General features: G+C 37.9%; 3 protein-coding genes and 1 pseudogene across 5 annotated transcripts; 1 reads left to right on the top strand and 3 right to left on the bottom strand.

Moving 5' to 3' along the window:
* Positions 1-1,715: 1,715 nt before the first annotated feature.
* On the bottom strand, positions 1,716-25,597 carry LOC131603987 (protein DETOXIFICATION 16-like). 3 transcript variants are annotated; one of them, XM_058876471.1, is made up of 11 exons: positions 25,185-25,597; positions 25,037-25,086; positions 24,412-24,956; positions 24,100-24,186; positions 23,963-24,019; positions 23,639-23,877; positions 23,446-23,564; positions 23,233-23,319; positions 23,029-23,144; positions 18,817-18,886; positions 7,197-18,738 (listed from the first exon to the last, which is right to left on the bottom strand). In XM_058876471.1, the coding sequence occupies exons 2-11, from the start codon at positions 25,076-25,078 to the stop codon at positions 18,559-18,561; spliced, it is 1,542 nt and encodes a 513-aa protein (XP_058732454.1). In that variant the 5' UTR covers positions 25,079-25,086; positions 25,185-25,597; the 3' UTR covers positions 7,197-18,558. The 3 variants fall into 3 exon arrangements, with proteins under 3 accessions (XP_058732455.1, XP_058732454.1, XP_058732452.1); XM_058876469.1 differs by having other exon boundaries at positions 25,037-25,264; positions 25,367-25,595; XM_058876472.1 differs by lacking the exons at positions 7,197-18,738; positions 18,817-18,886 and adding an exon at positions 1,716-1,782 and having other exon boundaries at positions 25,037-25,583.
* On the top strand, positions 1,719-3,594 carry LOC131603988 (uncharacterized; annotated as a pseudogene).
* Positions 3,979-6,834, bottom strand: LOC131603985 (protein PLASTID MOVEMENT IMPAIRED 1-like). The gene has a single exon (XM_058876467.1). The coding sequence runs from the start codon at positions 6,732-6,734 to the stop codon at positions 4,107-4,109; it is 2,628 nt and encodes an 875-aa protein (XP_058732450.1). The 5' UTR covers positions 6,735-6,834; the 3' UTR covers positions 3,979-4,106.
* On the bottom strand, positions 19,114-23,028 carry LOC131603986 (uncharacterized). The gene is made up of 2 exons (XM_058876468.1): positions 19,306-23,028; positions 19,114-19,230 (listed from the first exon to the last, which is right to left on the bottom strand). Exon 1 carries the CDS (start codon positions 21,578-21,580, stop codon positions 19,463-19,465), a length of 2,118 nt encoding a protein of 705 aa, XP_058732451.1. The 5' UTR covers positions 21,581-23,028; the 3' UTR covers positions 19,114-19,230; positions 19,306-19,462.
* Positions 25,598-25,842: the final 245 nt, after the last annotated feature.

A 25,842-nucleotide genomic window follows, 5' to 3' on the forward strand; every position in this document is an offset into this window, starting at 1 on the left:
ACATTTTTTTTTCACTTATAGTTCATTAACTTAATTTTATTCAATTTAATGTTATTAAATTATAAGTCTAAATAATTAACTTACCTAAATAATTAATATAAAAATAAGTGTAATAGTAATAGCACTTCAAAAAGTTATAGCCAAAGAGATTAATATTTGAATGGAGCAAATTGTTTATATATTGAATGAAGTATATTTTGTTCATTGGTGTTATTTGATACTACATTACATTACATTACATTACATTACATTACATGTGATAATACTATATGAAGCATCAAGTTATTGGTGTGGAAGTGGACTTTTATAGGAGATTTTACTCATCCTATTTGTAGTTTCTACGAATTCAATAAAGATCCTTTGTTCTTTATTTCGTAGTTCCAAATCGGTTTGTAATTTTTAGGAGTTTTTTTTGTGCGGGGTTGTCTCCTCCTTCTTTGATATAAAGAGGTGTTGAGAACCTTAGTTCTCTTTCTAATATAACTTGCTTACTAAAAAAACTATTAATTAAAACATTTTAGTACACAAAAAATTTAACAATATTTAATTACTTCAATAACAATAAAAATTGATTCTAAGAACCTAGTTCAGCTAACAATATCTATACATGGATAGATGTTTGTCACTTTGTCCTATAAACCAAAATAATAATAATAATTAATCTTTTAACTTTCTACATTTTTGTAGTGCTTTGGAAAATCTTATGAATGTGTGGGTTTGAAACGGTATAATGGCTCCCACAGGTGAACATAGAACATGCATCATAACAATCGTTTTAGAATCAATTATTTGACCAGCACCATTTAATTAAAAAGTGTAAAACAACCGGTGCATTATGAAACTGTAGTTACAATTTAATTATAAAACCAAGAATGTAAAAACTAAAAATGGTTTGTTGGACCAAATAGATGATAAGAAAAGAGGCCATTTGATTATCTGCAAACTGCCTCTGTATAAAAAAACAGTATTGTACAAACAGTCTATTTGTCAACACATAAACCATATCACAATTTTATCATAGTTATAGTTATTAAATAAATAGTTACACATATATATTACTACTATTAAATCGGTGTAAAATAAATTGGAAAACTAACATTTAAATTAACAACAGTATTTAAAATAAGTTGAAAAACTAACATTTAAATTAACCGTATTTAAAATAAATTGAAAAATGTAAAAAGTATATTATATTAGATTAGTTGATAAATATTATTAATAATATTCCTTATTGATAAATTATTTTTATAAATAATTTAAAATAAGTTGAAAAATGTAAAAAAATAAATTATATTAGATTAATTGATTAATATTATTATCAATATTGATTGTTGATAAATTATTTTTATAAATAATAAATAAAATTGACAATGTGTATACTCAAAAGTAGTTTCACTATAATTATTATTTTGTCAAAATTAACTAAAAATAATAAATTGAAAATGTGTATACCCAATAATAATTTCACTATAATTATTATTTTGTCAAAATTAATTAAAATAAATAAATATGTGTATTACATCTATCGAGAAATCATATATTTATTAAAATTAAATTTCATAATTTGATAATAAATAATTGAAAATTCAAATTCAAAATTCAAAATTAAATATAATTAATAACAATCTATTTATAGTAATTTAACTAATAATAGAAACTATTAGAATAGTAAGCATGTTAGGTTTGTGACAAATGACAAACCTATGATTATTATCTATGATTGTAGATAGCACACTAACTCATACCTCCATCCAAACTCTCTCTCTGTGCAAATTAATTTCTCTGAGAAAAAAAAAACGGAAACAAGTTGTAAATTACTGGAAATTTTTTATCAAAACTCAAAATTATACTTCAAATGGCAATGATTCATGCCTTGCACTTCTCATCATTCACTACCCATTTCCCAAATTCACCTTCATTATTACCATCTTTTAAACCATCAAACCCTCTCAATTCACTCCTATCATCACAACAACAACTTATAAATGTCATCACAGACAAACAACAGAAACCAGAGCAACCCTTGATGATATTCAAACAGATCAACTTTCTTCAACTCCACTTGTTGTTAACCACGTCAAACCCAAAAGGTTATGCTCATTTTACTTTACTATTAATGTTTTTAAAGTATCTTAGAAAATTGAACATGTTTAGATGATAAAGTTTGAATCTTTAACCAACCCTTTTGACCTTTTAATATGAAAACTTGCTCAATTTTGTAAGGCGGATTTCTTCTCTTGTTTTGATTTGAGTTCAAAGTTTGAGTTTTTCTGAATGGGGTTTCTGTTTTGTTTTTCAATTCAATTTAGTCTGGCTTATTTGAATTTATCAATTATCATAAACACTTGTAAGACTGTTAAGGGGAGCTTATGAAAACAACTTCTATCATGTCTATAAGCTGTTTTTAGCTTATTTTCATAAGTTTTTCAAGATAGCTTATATGAAAATGCTCTAAATTTATATTTATATTTTGTTATAAAAGTAACACATACATGCCTTTTATAGAAAAGATATACACATGCGCTTATATGATAAATGCTTAAGCTAGAAGTGCTTAATTAAGTTGTTTATCCAACCAACTTCAATTAAATATTTAATTTCTATCTTTACTTAGGAATTAGAGGAAATGGGAAAGTACTAAAAAATGAAGCTAAGTCAAGAAAGGTACCAACAGAGGAGATTCTTTCTACACTGTCTTTCATTGAGAAAGCTAAACTTGTTCCTTCTGGTTTTCTTGACACCCTCGGAGGAAAGGAATCCCCTGGGAGAACATGGATGCTGATTTTTACTGCAAAGGTTACATATTTCTATAATTTTGTATGATTCTGGTTTAAACTATCTTTAGCAGTGTATACTTATTATAGTTTTGTGCTGAATTTTAGACAAAATTAGACGGTGGTTAGTATTTTCCTCTCACTGATGTTCAGAGATTTGATGCTTCTGTAAGTATCTTATGATACTATCTAAATTTCATTCTTGGTAGTCCATTTAGAGTGAATTGTCTAAGTTAGAATGTTATATTGATGAAATTATTAGACAAATAGGATCGAAAACGGTGTATTTCTTGGACCTATTGGACAATTAACATTTGAAGGCAAATTTTCATGGAAAAACAGAATACTGTCTTTCATTTTTGAGAACCTTCGAATAAAAGTTGGACCTTTAAAACCCCTACAAATAAGCCTTGGACAAAAGGATGACAGGGAACCAAGTACCAAGGATCCCTTTTTCATCTGGTTTTATGTTGATGAGAAAATAGCAGTTGCTCGAGGCCGAAGTGGAGGCACTGCATTTTGTTCCGGTGTCGTCAGGTTGATAATTGATTCCTTTTAGTGTCCTTTTAAGCGTCTTTTTCTGAGTTTATGACTTATTGGAAAGAAAGATTGATGTAGATAATTTGAAGCAGTTGAAGTTCCTTCAGGTGAGTTACTTTTTTGTACCTGTGTACTGTTAGTTTTATAGTACATACAATTCAGAAACTGAAATGTATATAGATACTTCAACAATGTCATAATATCTTATTATGAACCATGTGTCAAGACAAACAATTTGAATCCAAATATTGCTGAATGATTTGATAAGTATTTTTTTGTCTTCTTGATCTTCTCTCTTACTAGTCAGTACTAATGACAATTTTATCCACACACGTCTACATTTCTTAAGCTGTGATTTTTGACGAATCTAGCAACTGTGATTTATTTTATAGCAGCGATGAATCACGGTTTCCAGATTGTTGCATCTTTGGTGAAAATTTTGCCGGCATTTTTTGTTTTGTTGATCGAAGCTAATGAAGTAGTATCAGTGGTGTATATATACATAATGCTAAATTACACACTTTTATATATATATATATATATATATATATATATATATATATATATATATATATATATATATATATATATATATATATATATATATATATATTTAATAAAACCAAATATGAACCGACAGGCCGAAAAAGAACACAGAAAGGGGTAAAAAGAAAAAGAAAGAAATATGAAAATGAAAATAATCAATAGGGTCACTCAGTCTCAGACCCTATTTTATAGAACTTTCTATGATACATGAATGAAGCTTTTTATGATACATGAATGCATAACTAATCACTTTACAAGCTTAATATCTGGGTTCCTAATGGTTTTGAGCCACATATCAGCCACGACCCGTGATGAAATACTATATAGCACGTCTTGTCCCTTTGCCACTGCCTGCTTCCCTTTCTTCCCTGCCTTACCCAACCCATATGCAACTAACCATTGCATTGCGGTTAGTCTCTGCTTCTCGTTGTCCCATCCATTCTTCTTTGTAGAACTCCTAACCTTAAAACCTCCCACATGCATGCTTATTACTTTGAACCTCTTCTCCTCCTCAGCCCCGTCTGTGCCAACGTGAGTTGCATGAATAAGCACCATCATAGGGCCTCCAACTGTTTCATAGCGTCTCATTGGATCCCGTAGTTGGACAACCAATATCAGTGTGACTTTCTCAGGTTCGCCATCAGAACTTGCAGTTGCAGAGCCCTTATTGTTGCCTAAGCTTTGGTCTCTAATCCAATCCTCAACTGGAATAGCAGAAGCCAAAAGATCTTTCCCACTAACCCCTTTCTTTGAGCTGAGTGCAGAAAAATCAAATGGAGCTTCTTCCTCGGCCACGTCCGCTTGAATTTTCAGTGCCTCGACTGTCATAGACTCTATCTTCTGCATTGAAAAAGGAAGAAGCTTCTCGGAAGTAACTGGATCTTCATCAACATTCCAAAGTCCTGTTGATATCCGTTCTTTCCTTCCTGAACTGATAATGTTTGACATACTTTTCAAAGCAGAAACTATGCGAGCAGCGCTGGAACTTGCTCCTTCCTTGTTCCTACCTTGTACGACGGTTGAAGCAATGCCTTCAAAAGCAATCTGCTCAGCAGTTTTACCTATCAGTTCATCTATAGGCATCAAGGAGGATAAGACTTCAGAGCTGAGTTCATCAAGACCAATGCCAGCTAATTTCTGAAACAAATCAAACCCACTCATCGATTCATGCGATGCCAGCACATAAGGCTTTGACATCTGCATTGCCAGCTTTGGAGTATCTTTTCTAGCCACTGCAACATCTAAAGGGTTCATGGAAGCCAAGTAGCCCCCGTCCCGTGTTTTAACCACGCAACCCAAGCCCTTACCAAGTTCAGAAAGATATACTTTGGATTCTCCTCCATCTGCAGGAGAATTGTCTCGTCCTTCTTCAAGTTGTAAAGATGGAATTTCAGATTGGTTGAATAAGTATCCTTTGTTGTCTTGATCCTCCTCAAGCATCTGAAGAAACTCCCTAGTCACAGTTTCTTCATCTGCTTCCAGTGCGTCTGTCTCTTCATCTATTTTCATCATGTTATTCATATCATCATCTCCCATCATAGACTCGAGAGCTTTTATTTGTTGAGCAATTGAATCAAGCTCAGACAATCTAGCATGGTGCACATGATCGTGCACTACTTCCTTCACAACCTCGTCTGCAATCGGTTTCTCTTCTACAGATTTATCAGATTCCTCTCCTTCATCTTCTTCCTTCTCTTGAACCTCAATCCCTTTATCAACAACCTCAAAATCTGGAAGATCAAAATCCTCCACCTGTTCTATGCGGTCATGATCGACTTTCTGGGCAGAAGAAGAGGAATCATGAACTGGATTCGGGTCATCGAGATTCAAGTCGTCCATTCCTTGAATGCTGGCACCTTGCTGTGCTTGTGAAGGGCTCCACGCGTCGCTCCTGCTTGTCATTCTGGGACTAGGCACGCTGAAGGATGACTTGGATTGTTTGCGTGCGAAAGAAGACGAGAAACTACTCAACTTGCTGGACTTTGAATTCCCCATTGGACTATTGGTATTGCTATTATTATTATATATATCAACTCCTCCATCTTTCTCCACTATCTGAAAACCAAGTTTCACAACAAGTTCTCCTCCTTTTGCCTTTCCTGATAACTCGAAGCTCGTATCCCATTGCCTAACTCGCGAACCTTGTTGGCTCTTCTCCACAGACTCTCGAATCAACTCGCTCAAATCCACATAGCTTCTTCCAAAATCAAGCTCTTGAGCATCAACAGCAAAAAGGTATATCAAAAAGGGACGTGGCTCAAACTTACGCCTCTTCTCATGATTGTTGTTGGAGTAATAAGCATGGCACTTGATAAAAAGGGTCTCCTCGAAATCAGCAGCTCCTTGTGAAACGCGTGATGGCATTGTCTTAACAGCACCATCCTTCGTTTCGTGCTTCCTAACGCAAACAGCTAACCTTAGTCCATTCATGGAAGAAGGAAGGTCTTGAGCAGCAACCACTTCAACAGAAAACAAACAGCTTAGTTTCTGCATTCCAATATGTGAAAGTGCCCGCATAGGCTTCCACTTCCAAATCCCTTTCTTCTCATTTTCTCCCAAATTAGCCGTTGACGTCTTAGCCACCACCTCTTTGGTTTCTGTCTTTGAAATTCCATCCTCAAGCTTTGATCTTGATCGCCACGGGGACAAGGACATGCGGCGGGATCGCGGTTTGTTACTACTTTCACCATAAGATTCAGCCGTGTGATTGTCATTGTCATCATCTTCAATAGATGGAACAGGAGTATTTCGCGGCAAGACAAGCGAAGCTGTTCTTCGAGCCGTGGCGGACGTGTGTGATTTGTAAAGGGTATCACTCAGAGCCTCGAGCTCTTCAAGAATCTGAGCATTGGGATTGCTCTTGGTATCTGCCATAGGTAATAGTCAATGAATGAAGAGGATGTTGCTGCAATGAATGGATAATGAGAAGATAAGATGCTCATATCACATGTTTAAGCGTGGCGATTTTTAAAGACGGTTTCTGAACCAAGAAAAAAAAACAATGATGAATTGGATTTGTGGAGGATAGAAGATGAATGGTGACATTGCATTGTTCCTTGGTGAGTAAGACAAATTTGGAAATGGATAGGTTGATTTCTGAATAGGCAAACTGGTCCCAGAGAGTTTAATGTGAATTGTTTGTTAGTGGTAGCGGGACACTTGCACTGATTGCTATGTTTCACAGACACAAGATGCTAATTTTGTGAAACTTCTCTTCCTCATCTCAAATTGTTTAGAATATTTGGGAAAACAGAAGAAGCCAAAGTACATAGCAGTGAAAAAGGTTATTTCAACAGTGATGGTTATTCCTAACTCTGTTTTCTTAATATGTAAGCATAATCTTTTTGAATTTTCAGAATTTATTTTCCTAACTTTGTATTAAGTCCAAAAACATTACTACTTCTTTGGGAAAAGGTTTTATTATGATTCAAATTTCAACCTGATACAAGCAAAACCACAATAAATTGATTATGGAATTGTTAGCTGAAGATTTCGTTGAACAAATATATGTGCTTCGAAGGAGTGCATAATCGAAGGCAAGGTGGTTACTGATGACCATCTCTGAGAAGTATAAAATGGCTACTGATGGCCATGTTTCGATAGCAGGAAATGTCTAAGTTTTTTATGAAGGTGATGGCTACTGAAAGCTATTGGAAGGATATATCCTCGAAGACTTAGACAAAATTTATAAATTTACTTAAGTATTATTATTTAGCGTGTTTGTTAGTAAGTGTTTATTAGCATACTGCCACGCGTCGAAGATGGACTCAGGCGGGAAGATTTGAAATTCGAAGATAGTCACGTAACTGCTTATTCACAGATGTCATCGCTGGAAGTTCTTATGAGAAACGTGGCAGCAGATTAGCGTAGGGCCGTTATGGTCGAAACTAGTATAAATAGGAGTTTTCATGATAGAATTCCGTGTGTTCATTTTGTACAAATCACTCACATATTTACTCAAGTATCAAGCGTTAACGAGAACGAGTTCGCTGAGAAAATGTACGTATGACACCACCATCTTAATACATGAGTATTATCTTTTATTGCTTTTCGTCTTCGAATATCTTTAAATTCTTGCATTCTATTTACTTCTTATCATTTACATTACTGTATCTTTAACTTTCATGTTATTTACTTTCATGTTATTTACTTTCATGTTATTTATCTTCATGTTACTTACTTTCAAGATCTTTAACAGTTTTATGTTTTAAGATTCTTTTTAACAGAATTGCATGTTATGTTATATGCGTTGTCTACATTTTAAAGTCATAATCACATATAATCAAGTCATCACTAAAAAGTGTATGTTTTTAATCGAATAACATTTGTCGAAGACAACGAATCATGAACATGGTTCTAAAGAATATTGATAACAATCTAATCGACTATGTGTCCTAGGATCAATCTAGTCGATCCTGCGAGTAACCAAATCATATTTATTATAGTTTGGAGGACTAGCGGTTGTTTACCGGAAATCACCGTAAACAAATTGGCACGCCCAGTGGGACCGTGTCGAACAGATTGTTTTAATCAATTGCTTTGTTTTGTCTAGACAATATCAAGACCTTGTATGAACCTTAGGAACGGTAAATTAACAAACAGTGCACAACCGGTTCCCAAACGAAGGTACAACAAGAAAATGGCTGTTACAGCCAGTGCAGGGGGTAATCAAGATCCCTCACAAGGCACAGGATCAGGAGCGGCAAATTCGAATTCCACTCAAGGAACAAGGGATACAACGGGTCCAAATGGATCGAGACCTGCAGATAATTCCCAGTCGGTGCCTGAGAATAATACAGGACTTTCAGGGACTTTGCCAGTTTCAGTGTCAACAGCTGCACCTTCGACCACGAGTGCAGATGAAGTATTACCGTTTCCCTCAACAAATGCTGCGAATAACTTGTCTAGTCAAGGCACGAATTCAACTTTCGAATGGAGGCCAAATTCTTCATTCGGGATGCCATTTCCTTTTGGATCAGGCGTACGAGGGGACGGACCTACTTATGCCCCAACTAATAATGCGACATTTTCACCAAATGTGGGATCTGCAAGTCGAAGTACATACAACGGTGGTTTTTCTACCCAGGTGCCTCTTTATACCACAAACAGCCAAGCAGCATTTCGACAAGAAATGGATGCAAGCAATCATGATATGCTAGGGGCCTTAGCCAAAGAATTGACTTCAATCTTTACCCCATTGTTGACAAACATTACTTGCACAAATAGGGAAAATGTAGAAACTTTCCGAAAGATGTCATCTCAAATGAATCGGATGTCGGAGTTCATGGGTGTGACACAACCAAAAAGGAAAGATAAACAGCCCGCATACCAAGAGGAAATGCCCGTTTTAGAACGCATACAAGATGAGGGCCCATCCTCGAGACCACCCATCCGAGATATAAGCTCCTTGCGGAGGACGAATTGGACGGAAGAAACTCCAGTAATTAATTTAGAGACTTCAAGTCAAAAAACCGTCCCCGTTCGACAAGAAACGGAGGAAGAACAACCCAGAGTAAGAATTGTAGGTAGAAATGAACATCCAGATGGGGTTGTTCAAAGAGTCAGAAGGGAAAATCTGGCCACGGAGAATAACTTGACTGCTATGATAGAAAGGGTGATGGCCAATAATGGCCTAAGTACTGGACTCAGACGTCCAAATTATACATCCCCTATATCAGACTATATTATGCAGACAGAATTACCTAGGGGCACTAAGGTACCCAAATTTACAAAATTTTCAGGCGAAACTAACGAATCGACAGTGGAACACATTGCTAGGTATCTAACAGAAGCAGGAGACTTGGCATGAAACGAGGACTTAAGGATCAAGTATTTCCCTAGTTCGCTGACAAAGAATGCCTTTATCTGGTTTACTACTTTGCCACCCAATTCGATAGATGCGTGGGCATACCTAGAAAGATTGTTCCATGAGCAATTTTACATGGGTCAAACTAAGATAAGTTTGAAGGAATTGGCCAGTGTTAAGAGGAAATTCACGGAGACTATTGATGATTATTTGAATAGGTTCCGTCTGTTGAAATCTAGGTGTTTTACGACAGTTCCTGAGCACGAACTTGTCGAAATGGCAGCAGGTGGTTTAGACTACTCAATAAGAAAGAAATTAGATACCCAATACCTTAGGGACATGGCCCAGTTAGCGGATAGAGTTCGACAGGTCGAACGCTTGAAAGCAGAAAAGGCTAGGGCTAACAAAAGTCATAAGAAGGAAAGGATAGCGTACGTCGAAGCCGAAGACGCTGATGATGAGTCTTGCAATGACTCATATAGCCTGGAGGAAGTCGAAATAGACTTAGCAGAATTAAAAGAGGCACCGCCTTATGCCTGCAAACTATTAAATCCTGCAAATGGAAAGAACCCTGTAGAAAATGATAAGAATGATAGGTTTCCTAAGAAAACTTATACGTTTGATATTACTAAGTGTGATGAAATATTTGATCTATTAGTAAAAGATGGCCAAATGATACTACCTCCTAATTCCAAAATTCCTCCGTTGGAACAACGGAAGAAAAGAGGTTTCTGTAAATATCATGGGTTTTTAGGCCATAAAACTTCACAATGTTTTCTTTTCAGGGATCTAATTCAAAATGCTATCAATGATGGAAGGTTGAAATTTGCTGACAAGACCAAGAGTCACATGAGGGTCGATACCAATCCCCTAAACATTGCTGATGCTAGCCTCTGTGAGGTAGAAGATATCAACATGGTGGAAGTATCGGAGATCGAAGTGGCGGAAACTAAGGCAATGCTCAACGGAAAGCAGGCTACTGAAAGCCTGAATGATGAAATAATCTTCAATACTGAGATTGAAGAAGCTTCCCAAATAGAGATGACTGAAGCACCAAAAGAAGAGAGCAATGAGGCCACTGAAGACCTCAGGATGAAACTCCAGAAAATCCAAATCTCTGAAGTTGCTCCAGCGGTGGTCAACATGGTTAGCGCCAGACACCCAACATCTGAGTTTGGCGAACTAGAGACACGGCTGACAAGGCAGAATGGGGGTATTAAAATTCCTCTAAGAGCTGAAAACCTCAAAGACTACCTATGGAATTGCCATGAGAGAAATGGCGGAAAACAATGGATGTGCCCAAGGTGTTCGATCATGCTGAATCGAAGAATCGAAACCAATTTCGAAAGGGCTCGACGTGAAAGATGGGAACACCCAGGGAGAGAACCAAATCCTTTACTACAAGTGTACCCAAGGATGGATGAAAGCTTATTAGGATTTTTGATCAGATGCCACAAGGGGAACTCTGAAGTTGCACTCTGCCCCAGATGTGGGGCAGCCTATGATGAGATGCTAGCGCGATCATTTGAACGTGTGCACTGCTCCATGAATCAAGAAACTCAGGGGCTACGTCCTGACCTGTATGGTTTCGATGTATGGACCCCAACGAAGAGACCAGATAGTCCACACCCTAGAGTTCGAAGGGTAACGTTCAAAATCCCTGCAGATCCACCTAGGGATAGATGGGTACAAGCTGATGCAAGAACCAAAAAATGGCGTAGTTGGGACCAAGGAGGAAGAACCGCAATGGCATATAGGAGACAATTTCAAAGGCCAAATCGAGAGACATATCGATTGGAGAACTATAAGGGAAAAAACCCTATGTCTCGGTCCCAATGGAGGAGGCACCAGAGGATGAAAAAGGCCCAGAAGGAATATAGACCAAGAGAAACTGGAGAAACTAGCAGCAACCAAGTCCCATACCAGGGAGCAAAGTCAAACAAACCTCCGGTGGAACGTGCATTGTTCGAAGCTGAAAAGCTCTTGGATGAAGAAGATAAGATGCGGTCAAATTCCTGGAACGAAGAGGACAGAATGACAAATGATTTTGATTCTGATGGAGTCTCATCTATAAATTTAAATTGCAATGTTGTGTCCGTACTCCCTCACGAGTTTAACCAAGAAACTGAAGTAGAAGACTGTGAGGAGGCTGATATCGAAGAAATGGCAAAACACAGACCTGTGTGTTACTATGTGCTAAATAATGGTGCAGTCGAAGAGCAGAATGCTTTCTTCGAGAGGCCTGATGAGGGTATGAGAAATCATTTGAAACCACTCTACATTAGGGCTAAGATTGAGAATGTTGGCATCAATAAAGTCCTAGTTGATGGGGGAGCAGCAGTAAATTTGATGCCCCAGTATATGATAAAGAGAATTGGCATGTTCGATACGGACATAAGACCACATAACATGGTCCTGTCTAACTATGAAGGTAAGATAGGACAAACACTGGGAGTTGTTCAAGTTAATTTGACAGTAGGCTCAGTTACCAGACCCACTATGTTCATGGTTATACCAGCAAAAGCAAACTATAACCTGTTGCTCGGAAGGGAATGGATTCATGGGGTAGCAGCTGTACCCTCCACAATGCATCAAAGGGTGACAATCTGGAGAGAAGATGGCATAGTAGAGAACATCGAAGGTGATCAGAGTTACTATATGGCTGAAGTTAACCAGGTAAATAAATCCAACTTCGATAGGAATCTGGCAAATATAGGACCTTGTCATACTGCAGAAGAGATGTACACCCCAAATAAGAATGCATTGTATCATCTTACTTTGCACCCAAACGGATTCCAATGGGATAGAGAGATCATGGATGGTCCAACGGATACAGCACCTTTAGAAGATCATGCAGCAATACGGCCAACAGGCTGGGACGATGACATTAATCATGTCTGAGTCTTCATTCTTCGAAAGGATTTCGGCCTATGTGGCCGAGAACAAACAAAAGGCGGCTCTCGAGGCCGAATTATCAGATGTAAAGGTAGATACCATCCAAATCAAAGAAGAGATAGCAGAATTGGAGGTGCATACAGATTTCAAACACTCCAAAGATACGATCCTAGACGAAGAGATTATGGACGAAGGATCAAACCAAAGATTAGATGCAATATACGACGAAGAACCTTTAGGGTTCGAAAAAGACCCAATGGCTTCTAATATAAAGATGTTAGCCCAAGATCCACTCGAAGAAGTAAACCTCGGAGACAGGGATCAAAAGAGGATAACGTATATCAGCGCGAAATTAGAGCCAGAATTAAAAGCAACGGTCATCAAAATGCTGAAAGAAAATAGAGATTGCTTTGCTTGGGATTATGATGAGATGCCTGGTCTAGGAAGGGATCTAGTCGAATTGAAGCTTCCGATAAAAGAAGGGAAGAAACCTGTGAAGCAAACTCCTAGAAGATTCGCGCCAGAGATCCATTCGAAGATTAAAGCAGAGGTCGAAAGGCTTTTACGTTGCAAGTTTATCCAAACTACAAGGTATGTCGAATGGATTGCCAATATAGTGCCTGTAATTAAAAAGAATGGCTCTTTACGAGTATGCATAGACTTTCGTGATCTTAATGCAGCCACTCCTAAAGACGAATATCCCATGCCTGTAGCAGAAATGCTGGTAGACTCAGCCGCAGGTTTTGAGTATCTAAGTATGTTGGATGGATACTCAGGATATAATCAGATCTTTATTGCAGAAGATGATGTATCCAAGACAGCGTTTCGTTGCCCAGGGGCAATAGGCACTTACGAATGGGTTGTAATGCCTTTTGGTTTAAAAAATGCTGGGGCAACTTACCAAAGAGCAATGAACTCTATATTCCATGACTTCATAGAAACATTCATGCAAGTATATATAGACGACATTGTGGTGAAATCTACTTCGGGAATGAGTCATCTCGATCATTTAAACCAATCATTCGAAAGAATGAGGAAACACGGATTGAAGATGAACCCCCTTAAATGTGCTTTCTTTGTACAAGCAGGAGATTTCTTGGGTTTCGTAGTCCATAAAAAGGGAATAGAGATCAACCAGAACAAGACAAAAGCCATCATGGAAACCAAATCTCCATCCACGAAGAAAGAGTTACAATCATTATTGGGAAAGATAAATTTTTTAAGAAGATTTATCTCTAATTTGAGTGGACGCACGCAAGCCTTCTCGCCTTTACTACGGCTTAAGCGAGGAAAGTTCGAATGGCGTGCTGAACATCAAGAAGCTTTCGATCAGATAAAGCAATACTTGACTTGTCCACCAATCTTATCTCCCCCAAATGGGAAGAAACACATGCGCCTGTACATTTCAGCATCAGACAAAACAATAGGCAGCATGCTGGCACAAGAAGATGAAAATGGCATCGAAAGAGCCATTTACTACTTAAGTAGAGTACTCAATGATGCAGAGACTAGATATACTGCTATAGAAAAACTCTGCCTTTGTTTGTATTTCTCTTGTATTAAACTTAAGTATTATATAAAGCCAGTTGATGTTTACGTTTCGTCTCATTGTGATGTTATTAAGCATATGTTATCCAAGCCAATATTACATAGTCGAATTGGCAAGTGGGCTTTAGCCCTAACGGAATATTCGCTAATATTCCAACCTCTCAAGGCAATGAAAGGCCAAATTGTGTCAGACTTCATTGTCGATCACGCAGTGGTCGAGAATCATCAGTATCACGTGGACCTAAAACCTTGGAAGTTGTACTTCGATGGGTCGACACATAGAGAAGGTTCTGGAGTTGGAGTGTTGATAATTTCTCCTGATGGAATTCCAACAAAGCTCAAGTACAAACTCGAAGGACCATTATGCTCCAACAATGAAGCTGAGTACGAAGCGTTAATCGCCGGACTTGAGGCTTTGTTAGAATTGGGGGCAACCAGAGTCGAAATTAAAGGAGACTCCGAATTGGTCATCAAACAATTAACAAAAGAATACAAGTGCATCAAAGAGAATCTAATCATGTACTTTGTCATTGCAAATAGGCTACTCAAGAAATTCGAATACGTAGAATTGAAACATGTATCAAGGGTGAATAACCAAGAAGCGAACGACTTGGCACAGTTGGCTTCAGGATACAAAGTATCGAAAGAAAAATTGGAAGAATTGATCGAAGTAAGAGGAAGAGCAATGTCTACTAAACTTTCTCCGAGCGATCTAGAGAATTCACAATTGGGTTATGCCAACAAAGAAGAGTTCGAAGTCCTAAATATTGACTCTTTGGCAGACACGGATTGGAGGAGCCCAATAATCAACTATTTGAAGAATCCTTCGACGGAGACAGATAGAAAAATCAAATATAGAGCCCTGTCATATTTTCTAATGGGGAACGAATTGTTCAAGAAAACTCCTGAAGGGGTATTGCTGAAATGCTTGGGCGAAGCAGAAGCATACTTGGCTCTATCCAACGTACACAGTGGGGCATGTGGTGCACATCAAGCAGGACATAAGATGAAATGGCTTTTGTTTCGTTATGGGATGTATTGGCCTTCAATGTTGAAAGATTGCATAGAATTTGCCAAGGGGTGCCAAGAATGCCAAGAACACGCAGGTATACAACATGCTCCAGCAAATGAACTCAGTACAATAGTGAAACCTTGGCCTTTCAGAGGATGGGCTTTAGATTTAATTGGAGAAATTCACCCTAAATCATCCAGAGGTCAAAGGTACATTTTGGTAGGAATAGATTATTTCACAAAATGGGTCGAAGCAATACCGTTGGCAAATGTGGACCAAGAAGCGGTGATTGAGTTTATTCAAAAATATATTATATATAGGTTCGGAATCCCAGAAAGCATAACAACTGATCAGGGATCAGTCTTCACTGGACGAAAAATGCAGGACTTTGCCAAGGAAATAGGATTCAAGTTGCTAACATCCACACCTTATTATGCTCAAGCAAATGGACAAGTCGAAGCAGCAAATAAAATTATAATTGGTCTTATTAAGAAGCATGTGGGGAAGAAACCCAAGAATTGGCATAAGACTTTAGATCAAGCACTTTGGGCTTGTCGAACCTCTCCAAAAGAAGCTACAAATACAACTCCTTTCCAGTTGACGTTTGGACATGATGCGGTACTACCAATCGAAATATTTTTGCAGTCAGTAAGAATACAAAGACAAGCAGACATTTCTCCCAACGTTTACTGGGAGTTAATGATGAATGAGTTGGTAGATCTAGACGAAGACAGGCTTCGAGCATTGGAAATGATTAAAAGACAGAAAGAAAGAGTATCCAGAGCATGCAATAAAAAGGTGAAAGGTAAAACTTTTGTTAATAATGATTTAGTCTGGAAAGTTATTTTACCTATAGACCGAAAAAATCAGGCATTTGGTAAATGGTCCCCACATTGGGAAGGACCTTTTCGAATCTTAAACACATTTTCGAACAATGCTTATGAAATTGAAGAATTAGCAGAAGATCGTAGGATCTTAAGAGTAAATGGGAAGTATTTGAAGAAATATAAGCCAAGCATGTTCGAAGTTAAGATTGCAAAAACGTAGACACTTGAGGTGTCACGAAAAGCCAAAATGGTTAGCCATGTGTCAAAACATATGAGCCATATTGATCAAAATGGCTTTACATGCAGAATAACAGACTTAAAAAAGGAAAAGTCTAAAGAAATTTCAAAATATTTGGCATTCATAACTTGGGTTTTGCATGCATTACAAAAGATCCAAACAGGATCTGAAAGTACAACAAAAAGGAAAGAAAGCATAAAAACCCTAAGACAAAGGAAAAAGGAAAGTTGTTAGTTAATCCTTTGGTTTAAACCCTCCGCCCTCACGCATGCGTCTCACTACACCCTTTCTTTGAAAGATGAAAGAAAGAAGTCTTCCGTAAGGGAGGCAAGTCACGTTCCTCTGCCGTTCAGTACCAATAGAGACAGCTTTCACAAGACCTTTGAATATCATCAAAGGAATGTTGATCTTCTTCCCTCGAAGACCACAGAAGATGAACTCCAAATCTTCAACCAAGATGTTGTTTTCGTTGACCCTCCGAGGCTGGAAGTTGCCTACGAGCATCTGATGCCAGATCCTAACAACTCTGGCGCTGAAAGGATCATTTTCCATGACGGACCTCAGCATGAGATGCGTGGTCATGTTAAAGACATCATCATCAAAGCGTTCCCCAGAGTTACTACACTTGATTAAGTGAGCAATGGTGGCAGGAGTAATACTGAAACGTGCATGCCGAATCTCAGAATCTATGGTGGTTCTACCTTCAGGATCTATGCGTACAGTAGCATTCATCCAAAATTCAGCCAACATGTTTGGATAAACAGCACCTTCCAAGACTTCCTCAAAGTAGAAGTCCAACTCCTGATTGGCAAACAAAGTTTCAAAAGTGACAAAGTGGCGAAGGAGTTCATCCTCAGAAAGTCTGAACTCGCTCCGGATAAGGGTTTTGATTTCATTGAGTGAGAGGATTTCGGCCATTATGAAAAAGAGAAGAAGGTTTTGGAGGAAGAAAAATGGTTTCTCTTTTCTGAGTTTAGGAAAGAAGAGAATGAGTGAATGAAGAAAATAAGGGTGATATTGGACCTTTATATAGAAGGGGAATACTAAAGGTTGGTTTAGTTTCTTAATAATTGATTAGACTGCAGTTGGTTTTTTCAAAGAGAGGAGTTATTACATCCGCCGTTTCCCGCCCTTGGAAGTTGAACAGCAATCATGAAACTGATTCACGCACGTCTTAAAATGACGTTTTGAAAAAGTAACGTTACTGTTAGTCATGATTAGGGCTAAAGAAGTAGAAACGTCAAGTCCAAAGGCTAAGAGGTCGCGAAGAGTATTCGGAGTTTACATGTTGCATTAATGAAGAATACTGTGGAGGATCTGAAAATATATTTTGACAAGAGATTGAAAAGATTTGCTAAGAAATAGTGCTGATAAATATTATATTAAGGGAGAAGTTAAGCATATAAATAAGTGCTTTTACAAAACATATGAGGTTTCGATTACAAATGAGAACGCAACAGATAATAAGGTTCGAAGCAGCTAGTTGAAACCCTCAGGGAGGTTATTCTTGATCTTTGAATATTGTGACTCCCAAGAAGTCATACGGAGTTCGATCACCGATCGTTGCTTCTTCAACCTTTCGATCTCAGGAATTAATTTTTGAGCAGCCTCGAAATGTGTGATCCCTGATTGTACTATTTCGACCAACTCCTTTTGATTGGATTGTTGGATGGTTGCCTGGCTGCGTTCAGCTTCCTCGATTTTCTCCTCAAGTGCCTTTATCTCTTGTTTCCAGATCTTGATATTTTTTGCATGATCATCAAAGGCCTTCTGGTCTTCTGATTGCTTAAGTTTGAGGACCTCGCCTCGTTGGGTTGCATCTACTGCAGAATTCCATGAAGAATCACGGGAGGCTATTGCTTCAGATAACTCTCTTTCGATATTTCGTTTTCGAAGGATATCAGCTTGAAGTTGCTCAACCAAGGAGCCTAACAGAACAAGTACATCTGAGACTGTTGTGGAGACTTGAAGTAAATCTACTTTTCTCAAAAGTTGATGTAAACCATGACTCTTAAGAGGATCCCGAATGAGGAGATCCACAAGATTGACATCGAAGAACCGCTCTTTGATTTGTCGAAGCACGCTAGAAGTGTCTTCTTGATTGCCAGACTCCACAGTCGCAACTGGAATAGCGTCAGGACTTGGAGACGAAGAAGCATCCACATTCATGATAATCTTCAAGAAACTAAGAGGATCAGCATGCTTTAATTGTTCTAGCTCTGAAGGCGTAGGGGCAGGCATTGAAGTGGTCCCAGGATCAGCTTTTGTGTCAAGAGTCGAAGCTTCTTGAAAGTTTTGCTTTTCTAGTTTGGAAGTTTCCTCCGTAGCATCTGATTCAGACACGGTGTCGTCACTGTGATGAGGATGCAGATTCACATTGTCACTACCTGAGAGGGCGTGATCTTCGCCTTCCAAACTTTTGTCTTGATGGGTAGCTGGAGACTCATCAGTAGAATGACTTTCTTCAACGGGTTCATCAGGCAGCATAGTGTTGATGGGCTGAGCATCTTCGACCACGGGTGAAAGAGCGGGAGCTTTGTCTCGAGAAGTATCTGTGTCAGATAAAGCAGAGTTAGTCATAAGAATAAACCTGTAACAAGTTTATCAACAAAGCTAAAGATTATTATTACCATAGAGTTTGGGAACATCAACGGTAAGACCAGGATCTTTGAAACCTGAAGTAGCAGTACCAGCATCATCCTGCAATAACAAGGTAGAAAAGTTAATCCCATTATCTAGATAAAGTCACAAGTTAATATGCGAAAAACCTGGAAGACCTTGGTTTGAATATTATCTGGACTTGAATTGTGACTTTCGACAACAAGTATGTTGCTAGTTGTTTTCAAAGGAGAATCTTCAGAGGACGCTTTATCAGTAGGAGAAGCAGTTTTGGAGGGACTCGCTCCCTTTCCTTTTTTCGAAGGAGTAGCAGATTTTTGTCTTTTCCTAAGTCCTTGTCTAGTGTTAGGAGGAGATTTATCCCCATCATCTGAAGCAGCGGGCGAAGAAACTTTCCGTTTCGGACCAGTTGGGGGCTTCGAACTCTGAAAAGACAGATGATAAGCAAAGGGACTATTGATTACGGATTATATAAGATTAAGAACGCAAAAGGTGCGTACCGTAGGCTTTTTATCAGGATTGAGAGAGCCACTTTCACTGGGTTTGTCGCTTTGGGATGTCCCAGGATTCTTTTGGGCAGGAGTCTCTTTGATCTTCCTCCTGTGAGCAACAGCTGTAGTCGAAACTAAAATTAGTATACCAGTCAAAAAGGAAAAGTCAGTCGAAAAGATTGTCTGAATCCAAACCTTCAGGTATTGGAGTCAAGACACGAACGTGTTTGAGATCTATATGGAGATGTCCTTTGAAAGTATCCAAGGTATGCTTAGTCGGAACCACCCGTTCAGCGCGTTTTTTACTACTATTTTGAAGATCTTTTAAAACGTTGCCACACACAAACCAATCTGGAAAAGGAGGGCTCAAAGCCACACCAAAATCCGCGCTTGGCAGCGGAGGAAATTTTGGAGGATTAAGTTTGAAAGCCACTTCATAACGTAGTTCTGGTCGAACATACGAGGGCAATTTCAACTTATCCAGTTTGGCGGAAAACTTTTCGCGCAAAGTAATTGCAGCCTCACGGACGGTCCGACTAAGATCATCAGGCCTATAGATAGTTTCAAAAAATTTTTGGAAAGCTTGTATTTCTTTAATATGAGTTGTAGTACCTTTACGAAAATGCTCCTGCACATCAGCAAAAGCTGCAGTTAGTTCCTGCGTCAAACTATCAGCATCAAGGATTTGAGAAGTATAATAATCCGCCCACCATTGATGGAAGTCTGGTGTACAGTAAAAGGAAGATTCGAAAGGAATAGGGGAAAGGTTGGTGACGCCAGCATATCTGTTAACTTTCTTTTCACATTCTTCTTCTGACAAGTATAAGGTGTGGAAGCATATATGACTCCTTTTCTCATATAAGCATTTTGGTTTTATTTGGACCAATCCAAACTGTCGTGAAACCAAATTTGGTTGATAGCACACAAGAGTGCATTGCCCTTTCGATGGTCGGAGGCGATAGAGGAACAATCTTGGAGTCAGAAAAGATTCCCAAATTTCCATAAGCTCAGTTTGTTGGTCCTGAGATGTTGGTGGGAATTTCTGAGTAAACCATTCAGGACCCTTGGTTCTATGTACAAACGGAGCCATAGACGGATCAAATTGACGACGTTGGGCAAACATCATCATGTACGCTAAGAAGCATTCTTGAAGTTTCCTAGGCTCTTCTTGTGGAGTCAGGTAAGCCAACCTAGTTCCTTCAATGGTTCGATTCCTGATTTTATCATCTTCCTCCTTGATTTTCCCTCGAAACGGAAGATGAGCTTCGAACGTAGCATTTAGCCACAGTTGCAAAAGCCAGAAAGGTCCAGCATAAAGTAAGGTACCAGATTGGAAATTCTTGGTAAGGTTTGCAGCTTCGCTGAGGTTTTCATAAAGAAATCCCAGAAGTAGTTGGCCAAGATTGAGCTTTTTTCCATTATGCAATTGGTTAGCCATGCAAAGATATCTCTTTGCAACTTGTATGGATCTTGAGCAGAAAGCACACCGTGAAAGCCATAGCGCCAAGAAAGCAATATGTTCGTTATCAGAGACTTCTTCGTTCGCGGTAACATGATGTCGTTGGATAAAAGCAGTATAAGTAACTGTCGAATTATTAAAGCCAATCGTGTCATCATCCATCTCAGTGGGATCGAAGTCTTCCCCAGTTGGTCGAAGTCCTGTAATCGCAGCTACATCAAAGAGAGTAGGGGTGACCATTCCACATGGGAGGTGGAAAGTGTTGTGGGAAGCATCCCAGAAATGGACCGCTGCTACTAACATGGGTTGGTTATATGTTAAGCCTGTTTTTGATAGTTGGATCAAATCGTAGATTCCTAATGATTTCCAGTCAGATTCTTTCTTTTTCTCTACTTTTTCTAACCAGGCAAAGTATAAGTCAGGATCTTTGGCTAAAGGGAGTGACCTAAACACTTTTACAAAGTTGGTCATATAATTTAACCTAATTTTTGGCAAAGCCAAAGGGGCTACGGTTGAAGTTTCTTCAACATTAGCAGATTCTCCTGAAGGAGAGCAACCCTCTTCATTTGTGTTAGCTTTGCTCACTAATGGCCTAGTCTTATAATAAGCAGGGAAGAACTTACTTAGGGTTTGATTATCTTCACCCGGCAATGGACCCATAAAAGCAAAAGTTTTTCCAGAAAGTTCAAAGGGTATGATTACCTGGGAAGCGTAAATAGCACGAACTTCTTCAACGTTAGGGTTTGGAATATGTTCGTTTTCACCAGATCGTGTGGTGGATTGGAGCTTTAGAGCAGGTTGAAGAACGTTGGAAGATGAAGCCATCGGATGAGTTTTGAGAAATTCAGATTTGAAAAGTTTGAAGATGTTGGTTCCTTTGTTTGATGAAGAAGACGGAGAAATAGGAATGAGAAGTTGTAAAAAGAGTGCAAGTCCAAAGTATTTAAAGGTTTAACGGAAACCCTTTTTTAAAATCTTTTGGGTAAAACCCAAAGGACACGTGGCGAATGATGATTTAATCCAATGGCGGTCGAGAGATTCAGCTTTACTCCTAGTATATAGGAGTAATAATCAGGAAGTAAGGTCAAGGACGTGGGAATGTAAGTTATGAGAAGACATTTTGAGAATGACAAGACGTTTCGGAAACAGAGATTATCAATGATTATGACGTTTAGTCAGTAGTCTTGGAACTATCAAAACTTAATAAGAGACGAAATCTTATGATGGCAAAAAACGCCTATTTCTGTTGATCTTCGAAACAGGCATTTATTGGGGGCAATTTGTTAGCTGAAGATTTCGTTGAACAAATATATGTGCTTCGAAGGAGTGCATAATCGAAGGCAAGGTGGTTACTGATGACCATCTCTGAGAAGTATAAAATGGCTACTGATGGCCATGTTTCGATAGCAGGAAATGTCTAAGTTTTTTATGAAGGTGATGGCTACTGAAAGCTATTGGAAGGATATATCCTCGAAGACTTAGACAAAATTTATAAATTTACTTAAGTATTATTATTTAGCGTGTTTGTTAGTAAGTGTTTATTAGCATACTGCCACGCGTCGAAGATGGACTCAGGCGGGAAGATTTGAAATTCGAAGATAGTCACGTAACTGCTTATTCACAGATGTCATCGCTGGAAGTTCTTATGAGAAACGTGGCAGCAGATTAGCGTAGGGCCGTTATGGTCGAAACTAGTATAAATAGGAGTTTTCATGATAGAATTCCGTGTGTTCATTTTGTACAAATCACTCACATATTTACTCAAGTATCAAGCGTTAACGAGAACGAGTTCGCTGAGAAAATGTACGTATGACACCACCATCTTAATACATGAGTATTATCTTTTATTGCTTTTCGTCTTCGAATATCTTTAAATTCTTGCATTCTATTTACTTCTTATCATTTACATTACTGTATCTTTAACTTTCATGTTATTTACTTTCATGTTATTTACTTTCATGTTATTTATCTTCATGTTACTTACTTTCAAGATCTTTAACAGTTTTATGTTTTAAGATTCTTTTTAACAGAATTGCATGTTATGTTATATGCGTTGTCTACATTTTAAAGTCATAATCACATATAATCAAGTCATCACTAAAAAGTGTATGTTTTTAATCGAATAACATTTGTCGAAGACAACGAATCATGAACATGGTTCTAAAGAATATTGATAACAATCTAATCGACTATGTGTCCTAGGATCAATCTAGTCGATCCTGCGAGTAACCAAATCATATTTATTATAGTTTGGAGGACTAGCGGTTGTTTACCGGAAATCACCGTAAACAGGAATTTGTTCATTTTTTTGAGATGGTGAGATGCTGTCTTTGAGGGTAGTATTTGGCAACATGATCGAGTGATCGACTCTGCTTTGAGCTTTCCTTGCCTAATCAATAAATTAACAAGAGTTGTGTTAATAAAAAGGATGCAATAACAAACAACAATTAGCGTCGAGTTATTCTAAATTTTCTTACTTCTTCTTCCCAGTTAGAACGAATCGTAAAAAGACTGTAAAGCAAGGTTTGGACAGTAAATGCTGAGATGATCCCCAACCATAGTCCCTATTTTGACAGGAAAAAGTGCTAGATAAGATATGACATACGTAACTCCGAAGACAGACACTAGATCAGAAGTTTCGGGTTCGAGCTTCACTATAAATGTAGTAAGAATTAGAGTAGAATATTTACCGTCGCGTGCATGTGTAAAAAAAAGGCTAATGTAACTGCACTAGGTACACCTATTGCATAGAAAGATCCAAGATTCACATAGGCACCGATCTTCTGCCATCCGCATCCTGCAAGAACACCTGCATCATTGAGAAACTGTAAGATAAATAATGTCGTTTTTCATCAACTGTTTTCGAGATGCATGGATATATACCTGAAAGTGTGCTTTGGATAGCATCAAGAAAACTGGAAATGGCCAAAATTGGCATCATGGCTGACACATATCTGATGACTTGTTTGTCATTACTATAAACATGTCCCCACACATTTCTTGCTAGAATCATGCTCAATACCATAAACAACCCTTCAATGAAGGCAGTGGATAGCCCCACACGAACCGCTAGACTCGCAGCTTGCGGATTTCCGCCCCCCAGTTCATTCGATACTCGTATGCTTTCGAACAATTCCATCAAAACTAATATCAAATTTTACAACATAAAGGAAAATATAATTCTGAAAGTTAGTTACCATAAAATACCTTACAGCAGCACTGCATCCAAAAGGGATCATCCAAGCTAGACCAAATGTATTAAGACTGCAAATATGTAGTTTTTATATATTAGGACTCAAAAATTTAATGTGCATTGATGAATGTTGTCAATCAATGTTACTAACCATATTGAAAGCACTGAAGTTTCTAATACTGGATTAGGAAGAAGACCAGACATGAGAACCATCAATTCAAATGTCCACACTTTCAAACTGTCATAAAAATATACAGCATCAGAAGAGTCTAGTTTTTGTGTAAATTATAGGAAAAATTGCATCTGTCATCATTTAGGATATTCGCTCGTACCAAATTGATTCTTTAAGTGATGTGTCTAACGTCCTTAAAGAATCAATTTTGTTCAAACGCATAACTTAAAAGATGATAGATTCAATTTTGCCTATAGTTATACTATCGGTTTGTGAGTTTAAAAAAATTACCAGAGCATGAAAGCTGAAGGAACAGCGAGTTTAAGGAACTCAGAGAGATCCTGAAGGGCTTTCTTTGAAAAGCCTGTCCATGTTTGTTTACAAGAAGAAGAGAATTTGACATAGAGTGAAATCAACAAAACATTGACCCAATAACATATAGAAAGGGATATAGCAGCTCCTTTACTTCCAAGCTTTAATTCAAAGACAAAAACCCAACACAGAAGAATATGAAGCAAAGCTGCAACTCCAGAAGTTAGGACCATTGGAAGGACAATGTTTTGTGTTTGCAAGAACTTGAGAATGCACTGAAGAAGACCATATGCAAACAAACTCGGGATCATGAAAAATGCATATGAACCAGCTTCTTTGGAAATGGCTTTGTCTTGATGTATAGCTACTAGAATTGATTCTGTATTAGCCCATATGATTGCAAGGAATACACTGACAATCGAAACAATCAGCATTGATCTTTGCATGTGTATTCCAAGCATATGGTACTGTCCTGCTCCATTTGATTGACCGCAAAATGTATCAAGTGCACTCGCAATTCCCATCTGATGATCAGATACATATATAGATCAGATACATCGGTTATTCAATAAAACTAAAAAGAATGAATGAACAACGAACGAACCAGTAAGGTGAAGCCGGTGACAGCTGCAAAGGAAGTAGCCATGGATGCACCTGAAAGAGGAAGAGTACCAAGATGTCCAACAAACATAATAGAAATGGTCTGTAGAACATATTGTAGGATACCAACTGAGGTGAGAGGAAGTGCTAACCATAGTTGCCTCTTCACTTCTGCTACCACTAACTGTTTTCTCTCACTTTTCATCTTTGATCTTTTCTATTATTCAACTTCCTTATAAAGTAAACATAGAAAGAAGAAGAAGAGTAGTAAAATTTTGAGGAGAGCACAATATTTGAAGACATGACATGACACTGTTAATAGCGCAGTAATTACCGTGAAGTTGGAGACACAACAATACTTTGTTGTGAACTGCATGTGGAAGATTTTCTTGTCACTCACCTTTCATTATTTTTGTTGTTTTATTATTTCTCTGCGGAGCATATACTTAATCTTGCACATATTTTAAGATAAATTAGTTTTGTTTTATTTCTTTTTTTGTACTAGAAAAGATTCGGCGGCAGAATGACTAATAAATACAAAATGATACTATAAACATTTCTTTTTGAAATGTTTTCTATTCATTATCGGATAACTAAGTAAAGTTTATACATAAATAGATAAATGAGCAACAAATTGAAACAATATGCTTTTGGAGAACAAAATCAATTCCATTATTTTTTGTGCTAAGAAACAAAAGCCATAAAAAAGCAAATGATAGAAAAACACAGAGATTTGTCAAAACACTTTTGTGTTTGATTATTTTATTTGAATCGACTTTAAGAACGGTCTATTTCAAAATAAAATCTTCA

The sequence above is a fragment of the Vicia villosa genome, linkage group LG5, assembly GCF_029867415.1.
Source record: "Vicia villosa cultivar HV-30 ecotype Madison, WI linkage group LG5, Vvil1.0, whole genome shotgun sequence".
Classification (NCBI taxonomy): domain Eukaryota; kingdom Viridiplantae; phylum Streptophyta; class Magnoliopsida; order Fabales; family Fabaceae; genus Vicia; species Vicia villosa.

Excerpts from the sequence above, each read along its gene's own strand:
- LOC131603985 (XM_058876467.1), bottom strand. The coding sequence starts at position 6,734 with ATGGCAGATACCAAGAGCAATCCCAATGCTCAGATTCTTGAAGAGCTC.
- LOC131603986 (XM_058876468.1), bottom strand. The coding sequence starts at position 21,580 with ATGGCTTCATCTTCCAACGTTCTTCAACCTGCTCTAAAGCTCCAATCC.
- LOC131603987 (XM_058876469.1), bottom strand. The coding sequence starts at position 25,237 with ATGAAAAGTGAGAGAAAACAGTTAGTGGTAGCAGAAGTGAAGAGGCAA. Across the intron at positions 24,187-24,411 it reads CCTTCAGCTTTCATGCTCTG|TTTGAAAGTGTGGACATTTG; the intron begins GTAATTTTTTTA and ends TTTTTATGACAG. Across the intron at positions 18,739-18,816 it reads TGATGTTCCCAAACTCTATG|ATACTTCTCGAGACAAAGCT; the intron begins GTAATAATAATC and ends TATCTGACACAG.